The following is a 10,335-nucleotide window of genomic DNA, read 5'->3' as shown; positions in this document are numbered from 1 at the left end:
GCCTCCAGTTTTCTAACAATAAACCACATTACTGCCATCATACATCCAACAAACCAGAGACACAGTGAAGTAGTTACTATGAGATGAACCTCATTCATCAACTTTAGTATTTTATATCCTCCAGCACCAGAAAAGTGAGAAAAATATTTAATCATGTAATCAATGCAGATGAAGCTAGTTGTTACCATGAAAAGTGTGAGATTTATAAGAAGGGAACAATTTAAGCAGGTTTTGTTGTGGATTTTTTTGATGACCTGGAAGCTCCTGACCATGCATGGAGGGTTTCACCCCAAGTCCAGCATCCTGAGGCTGTACGCCAAGCGGAAGGAAGGAGGCCGGGGACTGGTGAGTGTCAGCAACAAAGACCAGGATGAGACAACGAACATCCACGAATGCATCAGTAAGATGGCCACGACCGTCCGTGTGCTCAGTGAATACCTCAGGCAGCAGAAACCCAAGAAAGAGGAGGAAGAAGAGGCACCAACATGGCAGGACAGGCCCCTGTGAGGTATTTACCACCAGCAGATAGGAGGAGGAGGTGGCTGATACCCAGAAATCGTGATCGATGTAGCGGTTCTGAATGACAGCAATATCAGGAAGAAGGAACACGAGAAGCTGGAGAAATACCAAGGGCTCAGAGAAGAGCTCGAGAGGATGTGGAGGGTGAAGGTAACGGTGGTCCCCGTGGTAATCGGAGCACTAGGTGCGGTGACTCCCAAGCTAGGCGAGTGGCTCCAGCAGATCCCGGGAATAACATCGGAGATCTCTGTCCAGAAGAGCGCAGTCCTGGCTGGAGGAGGTCATCATGTTGGCCTTAAAATCTGGGAGCTGACAGTTTGTATGACAGAGTTTCTGTGGAGTGACCCGTGAATAGAAAACCTGCAGCATCTTTACCTCAAACTTCATGTTCAATCATAGAAACAGAAAATACAACATCGAGCTTTGAAAGAAGGACAGACCAGATCCAAGCTGTGACATGTTTTAATGCAGCTTATTAAGCTTTAATCAGAGACAGTATCAGAGGCTATAAATGGATTACACTCGCTCCACACACACTGTTTGTGTTTCAGTTCACACAATCAGAGGCGCCGACAGTATCGTGGACCAGAATGACCAGAGTGCACGATGCAGCTGTGATTTCAGGAGCACATGTTAATCTTGCTGTGACGAACACACACATTTAAAGTTAGACATGGATGCAGGAAAACGATGCAAAGCACGGGTTACATTTTCTGTTTTTCTTTTTCCCTCTTCTGGTTAATTCTGATGATTTTCTCTCATCACTCCTCTCTGGATGTTACCCTTCTGCTTCTTCTTGCCCTTACTCTTTCTCCCCACTATCCCGACTTCTCCCAACATCAGATAGTTTGCTTTATAGGTTGGTAAACTCTATAATACATTCAAATGCAACATCACCATTGTTATTGCAGCTAAAGCACTTCATTTCATTTCCATTCATTTCTTGCTGCCTGAGGCATCGGAATATGTTCTGAAGACCATTTGACTCTGGATCTGCGATTGCCTTCCCAAGCCACTCAAGTGATTTACGCAGGTTCAGAGGTATGTTCCCACCATCACGAGGTCTAAATAGATCTGAAAACACAACAACATATTTCCTCCAGTTTGTTATGTCTTGTATCCTAGTGAGAATATGCTGATCGTCGTTGAGGTTATTGTTGGTACATCTCTGATCACATGGGGAGTCGCGGACGTAGAAAACCATCAGATCATTTTCTGATTTGAAAGTGTTGACATGCTGCAGGGTTCGAAACTCTGCATGATCAGCTCTGCCATTCCGCATGTTAATGTTACGACACAACTTAACATCATTCCATGTCATGTCCTGTTTACGACATTTCCGCAAAACATCGGTCCACTGTACACGAGCATCAGGACACTGATCGAGAACATTGGGCCATCTCAGCACTGTGGCTGCCATCACTCTGTTACCTTTGTATACGTCACAGTCTAGAATCGTCTCCCTCACAACTTCACCACCATCAGGGACTCCATTCATATCAAACATGTTTGTTTGTTCATTGTACGGGACGCTCACGGCCACACTGAACATGGGAAACTTTCTGTCAAGCAAACAGAGAATATTCACCTGTAAAACATTTTCTTTATAACGTGAAGACAAAAGTATCCAGAGTGTTAAACCAGCCAAAGTGAGTTTTAGTCTCCTTTTGCTCAGGAAATGAGTCTTTTTCTGACTTTTGGAAAATTGATTAAAATCTTTTGGTTGTTTTGATTGTGTAACAGCAACACATCTTCATGCAGCTCAAGCATCAGGTAAGGAAATCCACAAAAAGTTGATTCTGTTCATCTGGATGTTTATAAGGTTGGAAACCTGCAGTCAGCTGACACTGAAGAAGTCAGCTGGATGATGATGAAACGTTTCTACCAGATGAACAGAATCAACGTTTGGGATAAAGTGTTCTACCAGCTGCACCTCACCATTACACACAAACTGCTTTTGGCTGTGTTTGTGTGTTTATGCTCCTGCTTCAATAATCAACACTTGTTTCATTGATCTATAAAGTCTGCATGTTACATTGGCAGGTTGTGGTTAACGACAGTTTCATGTTCGTCTCACCAACACCCAGCGTGTCAGAGCTAAAGAACATAACAGAGACTATTATTGTCAATAACAGTGAGTTTGTAATGATGCATTTGTTCTGTCAGTCTCTGCTTCTACGTGCAGCTCTGATGATCTCAGCTTGCTTCTGTTACTATAAAGCACACTGTAAGTACTGTGCTGCAAATTAAAGTGACCTTTGTTACTGACCTGTGGTAGTTTGCACCAATGTAGCTTGGTGTGTACCTGCCAAAAGACACAAACACAGTTTTGATGTTGATTCCATTTGGAAAGATTTACATGAAACCACAACAGTGTTGGTTTGTTTCCCTGAGAGTTTGTGAAAGGACAGAGAGGCTGATCTGTGTTAGAGTCCAGTGTGATACACTTTTAATAGCATATTAGCCACATGTTACTCTGATGCTCACAGTTTGTTTGTTAAAAACAGCTGCTGTAAACATCATCATCATGTTCAGTTTTTCTTCTGTATTTCACAGAACGTTCACTCACCTGTTCAGAATGTCATCTACAATTGGTGCGAGCTGGTTTGGGTCAATAAGTCTCATGCGTTTGTAACAGTCGCACCGTTTCAAGAACGACCTACAGAAACCCAGTAAGGAGCAGCCATCTGAGTGGGTTTAAGACAGAGACACAAATTAGACTGAATATATCACAGCTTCACATGTAATCTGTTCAACAAAACTGTCTCTAATTCTCTCAGATTATCAATTTATTTACAGAATAAACCTATATAACCCCAAACTTCGCTCCTGAACTCTAAGGTCAAGTCAAGGTAACTTTATTTATACCCAAAGGCAAGGTAAATTTGCTTTACAGAAAAATGATAGCATTTGGCATCCCTTTAAAAACACACATACCTAGTAAATATATAAAGCTCACTGTGGCACATATATAGTAATTTTAATATTTCGAATCAAAAACAGTTCTTATTTAATTCAGTGACAGCAACGGGGACAAAGCTATTTTTATAACGCTTTGTCCTGCATCTCGGAAATAGAAACCTCCGTCCTGAGGGAAGAAGCTGAAATTCACCCCTTAGAGGATGGGAACCATTTTTAAGGATTGATAAAGCCATCCTCTTTTACTGAAGATTGAGGAGCTCAAACGCTCAGTGGAGCTCGGTAAAGAGGACGCAGACAGAGAGATGACAGATGGTGCTCGGGTCTTTGCTGCTCTGAAAGAGTATGTCGAGAAAGGTGAGGCCAAGCTCACGGAGGCCATCAGAGAGAAGCAGAGACAAACAGAGCTGCAGGCTGAAGGCTTCATCAGAAAGATGGAGCAGGACATCCGTGAACTGAAGAAGAGGAAGACGGAGGTGGAGCTGCTCTCTGTGCTTCAGCTGGAGGAGCCACTCTCTGAGGAGATGAAGGAGAAAGTACCCAAGATGCTCGCCAGGTTCGAGCTGAGGCGGGTCCAGAGCTACGCAGTGGACGTGACGTTTGATCCAGACACAGCAAATCCTTACCTCGTCCTGTCTGACGATGGGAAACAAGTTCATGATAGTGACGTGAGGCAGAAGCTTCCAGACAACCCAGAGAGATTTTCTTACTGCATCAATGTTTTAGGAGAGCAGAGTTTCTCTTCTGGCAGATTTTACTTTGAGGTTCAGGTTAAAGGAAAGACTGAGTGGACTGTGGGAGTGGCCACAGAGTCGACCAACAGGAAGGCTCAAATCACACTGAGTCCTGGGGACGGTTTCTGGACTGTGAGGCTGAGAGACGGATACGAGTACAACCAGAGGTTGATTTTTGGTAACACCAGCAGTAACCAAAAGTTACCGTTGGTGTTAAATCTGGTGCTAACAGATAACTAACAGTTTACGGGTTTGAAGCTTGCAGCATAACTGCACAGGATGACGTTATGTACAGTTGAGATCTTTAACTCATCTGGATCATAAAGAAATCATTTCCTTTTTATTTATTTATTTATTTATTAATCCTAACTCTGAAAGCATGTAGTTTTGTGTATATGGATACAATTATACTTATCAGAACTATTTGAAGTCAAACTGAACTACCTATAATTTCCTAGTTGTGCCACTAGAGGGCGTCATTGTTGAAGCTTAAACTAAAGTTCTAGTTCAGCCTGGAGAAAACTCATCAGATAATCCAGTAAACATCATGTACTTGAATCTTTGTCTGCTACAAAAGATAAACAAACATTATGACGATGAACTGTTTCACAGCTGGATTTTATTTTTCTTTGTACAAACCGCTCGGCCCGAGCTGTTTAAAGCTAAGAAGTAGCCCCACCTACAAAGCAGGGTAAAGTGTTTTTGGATGTTTTGTGATGTAAATAATTTAATCATATGTTTTCTGAGGCAGACTGTTATCATGTAACTTGGCCAATCAGCAGTGGACTTCCAGAGATACTTGCTGTTGACCTTGATCATGTGACCTTAATCTGCATGCACAGAATTCATCCTGCTCAGCCGGAAGTCAGGAAAGTCGGACATCTTGTTAGCAGAAAAGCAATCAGCTAGCCGCTAAGCTAATGGCTACAGTAGAGAGAGGACTGTGCTGGCAGCATTAGTGTGTGAAGTGTAGGGATGGGTATTGATAAGATTTTCACGATTCCATTTTCGATTCTGTTTAACGATTCGATTCTTTATCGATTCTTTTTTTTAAAAAAGGAGAACACTAAGGTCGATTAGCTTAGAACTTTGTTTTATATCTTCTCTTTGAACAAGATAGAAATTTAGGAGTAACATGGCCTTACAAACCCAACAGTGAGATCTTAAGAGATCCAGCCTCGGCTCTTCAATGGGGTGTCACAGGGTCCCCAGGAAAAAAATTGTAAATGTAAAATAATAAAATAAATATTCTTCTGTAGCAATAACAAAGTATAACATAAATTATTCTGTAGCAATTACACAAGAATATCCAGTAATGTCCCTGCCTACAATTAAACACATTCACTTACTGAAAATCATCTGCTGTGGCAAACGGGTGCAAGCCTTTGACCACAAACTGTGCCCTCGGAGACATTCGTCTACTCACTGTGCTGAGAGACGCTCCGTAATGAGTTGCCCTTATAAATAAACAAAAATGAAGCCTGACCAAAACTGTAGTCACTGCTCGGTGACATTCGTCTATCCTGGCCTGAAAGGAGACGCTACCGGCAGACTGCAGCGAGAACTGCCAGCATCTGAGCCAGACTCTGTTCTCTCTCATCATGGTCACCTAAATGCACAGTAATGGCAGGTTTGTAATAAGGCAGATCGCGCTAACATAATATGCACTGTTAGTTGATTATTTACCTGCCGCATTAACGGGAGAGGACGTGCAAACGTTACCGCTGCTGCTGGGTTGAGATTCACGAGTCCGGAGCGGAATTAAAAACACGACATTCATTTAAGGTCATCGTGTGTTTTGTGAGCAAATGCTTTTGCATATTCGTAGTGTTTCCTCCCTTAAATGAAATATCTACTTTGCAAGTATTGCAAGTTGCCCTGTTGTCATCCGTTCTCGTAAAGTATAACCAAACTTTTGAGCATTTGAGCCGCCGTGTTTCCTGCCAGGTAAATGACGCTCCGCAACGTGGTGACGTCATTCGGGGCGACTGGAATCGATAAGGGAATCGTTTGCAAAAATGGCAAACAATCCCAAGGAATTGAAACCGTGGGAACCGGTTCTCAACAAGAACCTGGTTTCGATACCCATCCCTAATGGTGACCCTCTTGGCGTGGCTGGTGTTGTCGAAGAGGCTGACCAGGCCTCCTGGTCTTGCTGGCCTCCTGCAGAGCCATGATGGTGGAGCACTGGAAGCGCTGGTCGGTCTTGAAGTCCTGAGTAATCTCTTACACCAGGCCCATTAGGAGCAGTTTGCATATGAGCAGCTTGGAGGATTTCTGCTAACAGCAGACCTCTCAGAGAACCACGGGCCAGGGCCTGTAGCAGTGAGGCTTCTGGTACTCTTTCGGGTCGCTGCTTCAGCGGTGCTTTGCCTCCAGTGGCTTTGCAGTCATCCTTTCTTTATGTCTGCTGTCAATAGGAGAATATGGAGGAAGAAGAGTGCATGCACTGTGTGCAGGAGCAGCTGTGATGCTGTGGCTCCTGATTGGTGAGGAGACCCCACCATCTCAGCGTGCACTGCTCATGTATAGCAAGTCACTAGTGCCATATATCGACACATGTCCATCCCGTCCAGTGAACAAATCAGCACTATTTGCTTAACATACTTGTTAAGTGATTCGTTCGACTGCAGTTCTGCGTGGGTCGTGTCCACCGGGGCTAGCCAGAAACGCTGCCCGTGGCAAGGATCATACGGATCAAACACACAACAACGAGGGGCTCAACAAGCTGCTGGGTGAGTCACCGTCACTCAGGGTGGAGTGTAGCCCAACAAACAGACAGTGCTGCTGCTCAAGAAGACCAAAAAGTCTGTGAAGATCCAGGAAGCACAGCAGCAACAGAAGTCCAGCTGCAAACAAACACAAAGACTCTTTTAAGAACTGCACACTGTTCTGTCTCAGCAAACATCGTTACCAGTCTAAACTTATTCATCATTCCTTTTTGTTTTTTCATTTTATACTGTTTTCCAAATAATCCCAAATAGGTAGAACAAATTAAAAATACATCCCGAAGGTTAAACTGTCAGTGAAACTACTTTCAGCAGTAACTGAATGTCTAATAGTGTCATTTAATGATTTATTCATTACTTATTTTGGCGGAGTGTGCCAGGTCCCGGGATCTATATGCCAGTAAAAGTGCTGTAAAACAGAAAATACAGTTAAAAAAAAACTTCCTTTTTGCTTCTGTGGTTTGGTCCTGGTGTGTGTTTCTCTGTGGCTGTGGATTTTCCACTTTGTTTTTCAACATTGCAGGTTTGCTGCAGTGTCCTCGATGCACCTCCTCACAGTTCTTACATTTCCCCTGACATTCTCAAACACAGTGTCCCTCAATGATAAACTCTGTCAGAGAACGTTTTTGGGACGTTTTGGAAAATCAAAAATCTGGTGTCGACTGCTCCATTCTGGATGTGCAAAGCTTGCTCAGTCTCATCATCAGATTCAAACTGTAACAGGCTAACAGCAGCAAACTCAGCACAGCTTTATCTCTGACATCACTGAGTGAGTCTTTAGACGCCCGGGTCAGCTGATGTCATCTCTCATAAACAGCTTTTCTAAACATTTACTGTGAAGCTGCATTTGTTTGCACATGTGTGTACATGTAGTGTTACCAGAGATGGGCAGTAATGTATTACTTTTTACCGATTACTTTTTTCAAGTAACAAGTGAAGTAAGGGATTACTATTGCAAAAAAGTAATTAGATTACTGTTACTTTTTTATTGCGTTACTAAACTGTGATGTTGTTTGTGAGAGCGTCTCATGACAATGACGTACGAGTGTGCGACGTCCATGGCAGCAACAGACGTGTGCAGATCAACAATGGATAACATGGAGTGATGGAGAGAGTACGACCATGCATCGTTTAAAGTGTGGAAGTACTCACATTACTTTGAGTTTGATTCTGTAAAAAGTGTCTGAAACTTCTTTTTACAGCGAAAAAAATCCTAAACTTCTGATCAAGCAGCGAGCACGCTGCCACGGGAATGTGACATTCACAGAGAAACCCCGGATCCTCCCACTGACATGACCGCTGTGGGCAAACCTCCACCCGCCCCACTCCTGCTAAACAGGTGACAATAGATTAGACAGATCTATGATTTTAATTCTTTTCTGCTGTGTTGTATTTGCATCTATTTGAAAGAGTGTAAACACAAAACATGATTTTGTTTTACATGCTGGATTATGCAGGAAATAGGTTTAAATGTTAAACACATTTCTTCAAGTCAAAGACTGTTGCATATAATATAATTTTTGCCTAATGCAATGCGCAGTAAGTTAAAAGATTAAAGCTGATAAAACAATTTTAAAAAGAGATTTTTTCATTTGATGATTAAGCAGAAAAAACAGAATGGGGCTGAAAGGTCTGTTGCTTCATTACATATTCAGGTTGTGTATCATATTTTAAAAAAAATACAAAGTGATGAAGCAACTAATTACTTTTGAAAATAAGTAATCAGTAAAGTAATTGGATTGCTTTCTTGGAGAAGTAATCAGTAATTAGTAACTATTTACTATTTTTAAGTAACTTGACCAACACTGAGTGTTACACACTTACTCGTTAGTGTTACTCGTGTGCTGTCGCTCATTGTCACCTGGAAACAGGAAGATGATAAACTATGTGTTGTGTTAGTGTTGGTGAGTTTCTTTAGTGCACTTCTAAAGTTTTAACACTTCAAACTTCTTCTTTTGAGTTGAACTGTTGTTTCTGCTTTATGGTCAAATGTCTACGGTCATTACTCGCGTCACGATGATGAGTTAAAGTTTAAATAATTCAAGTTTTACTAGTTTGTTGAAAATGTGAGCAAGATTTAGAACAACTGAGTTTACACACTGCAGGGACATTTCCAATAGACCAAGTTCAACAAAGGACAGACCTGAGTGGATTTTTACTGAGTGGTACTGGTTTGGGGTAAATGTTACATGTTGTTGGATTTTCGTAAGATTAAAGCTCTCAGACTCACTACCCGTGTAGTTTATGTGGTGTAGAATTACACCATGTTTTCACCACACAGTAAAGATGTGAGGTGTGGACTTTCAGCTTTATTCAAAAATACTACATTACCTGTTTAGGACAGTCCCCTCTATTTGAGAGGTTCAAAAGTATCTGACAAGCAGTTTCAAGGGTGGGTGAGGCCTGTTCTAATTATCTAATAATCATCATCATAATAGGGTGCCTTTCTAAAACCCAAGGTCACCTTACAAAGAGGAAAAAAATATTATTACTTAAAATATTATTATTATCATTATCATTAAGGGTACATCTGTCACCATCTTACAGTGCTATGATTGCAGCCATTCCCCAACTCTATGTGACTGGTACTCATGGCCATTGATCAGTGGTCATGACAATTTGCATATTAATGATCATAACCTGACCTCCCAGCCATTGTTCCATCACTGGGCTGGTTCCAGTCAAATGTGCTGTTTATAAGGTTGGAAACCTGCAGTCAGCTGAGACTGAAGGAGTGGGTGAGTGATGAAACGTTTCTCCCACTGAAAACATCCAGATGAACAGAATCAACTTTTGGGTTATGTGTAGACAGTCAGGATTTTTACTGTGTCACCAGCTGCACACAAATGACTCTTTATTGGATGCTTTTGTCATCATCAAGACTCAAACGTTTTTCACTCCATAACGATGATTATTCTGACCCTGTTTTGGTCTTTAGGATGGCCTGGTTTATAAGATTGAGTCTGTAACAGCATCATGACAGTTTTATGGAAAAGTAATACATAAGCTTGTGCTCCAGTCACAATTTGTTGTTTTTCTTTATTTCAAGATGCATAATGACCAGAAGAACTAGTCATCCACCAAGCAGAAGTCTTCATCTTTATCTGGTAATGACTAAGAAGGTTACAGCTCGCACAACTGAGGCTGTCGCAACAGATTTATGATCACAACGCCTTTGCTCATCTGCTTCCTGCTTGTTTTCAGAAACCTCTGCTTTCATTTGAGACAAATAACCGAGAGCAGGGTGACTGTTGGGGTGAGAGTGTTAAAGTGTGTTAAGCTTTAAAGCTGTGCTGCTTTGAGTGACATGAGGCTGTCAGCAGTGCAGCTCCCACTGCTAAAAGTTACAGTGGGGCAAAAAAGTATTTAGTCAGCCACCGATTGTGCAAGTTCCCCCACTTAAAATGATGACAGAGGTCAGTAATTTGCACCAG

The 10,335-nt window shown here is 42.0% G+C and overlaps 1 protein-coding gene and 1 long non-coding RNA gene across 2 annotated transcripts in view; one reads left to right on the top strand and one right to left on the bottom strand.

Annotated features, from left to right (window-relative positions):
• Nucleotides 1-1,748: 1,748 nt before the first annotated feature.
• Nucleotides 1,749-3,137, bottom strand: LOC121814307. The gene is made up of 3 exons (XR_006054273.1): nt 3,089-3,137; nt 2,789-2,824; nt 1,749-2,081 (listed from the first exon to the last, which is right to left on the bottom strand). It is a non-coding gene; the product is annotated as an uncharacterized LOC121814307 (long non-coding RNA).
• Nucleotides 3,138-3,688: 551 nt separating this feature from the next.
• The window catches only part of LOC102308356 (E3 ubiquitin-protein ligase TRIM21-like), a 35,252-nt gene continuing 28,605 nt past the window's right edge, over nt 3,689-10,335 (top strand). The window contains exon 1 of the mRNA XM_014332604.2: nt 3,689-4,319. Within this exon, the coding sequence (XP_014188090.1) occupies nt 3,744-4,319 (576 nt within the window). The 5' untranslated portion in view covers nt 3,689-3,743. The remainder of the gene's footprint in view (nt 4,320-10,335) is intronic.

Source organism: Haplochromis burtoni, unplaced genomic scaffold (genome assembly GCF_018398535.1).
Source record: "Haplochromis burtoni strain Fernald_Lab_line unplaced genomic scaffold, NCSU_Asbu1 Contig_35, whole genome shotgun sequence".
In the NCBI taxonomy this organism is placed as follows: domain Eukaryota; kingdom Metazoa; phylum Chordata; class Actinopteri; order Cichliformes; family Cichlidae; genus Haplochromis; species Haplochromis burtoni.
The sequence above is the reverse complement of the archived record's forward strand: the minus strand, read 5'-3'. Positions and strand labels throughout refer to the sequence as shown.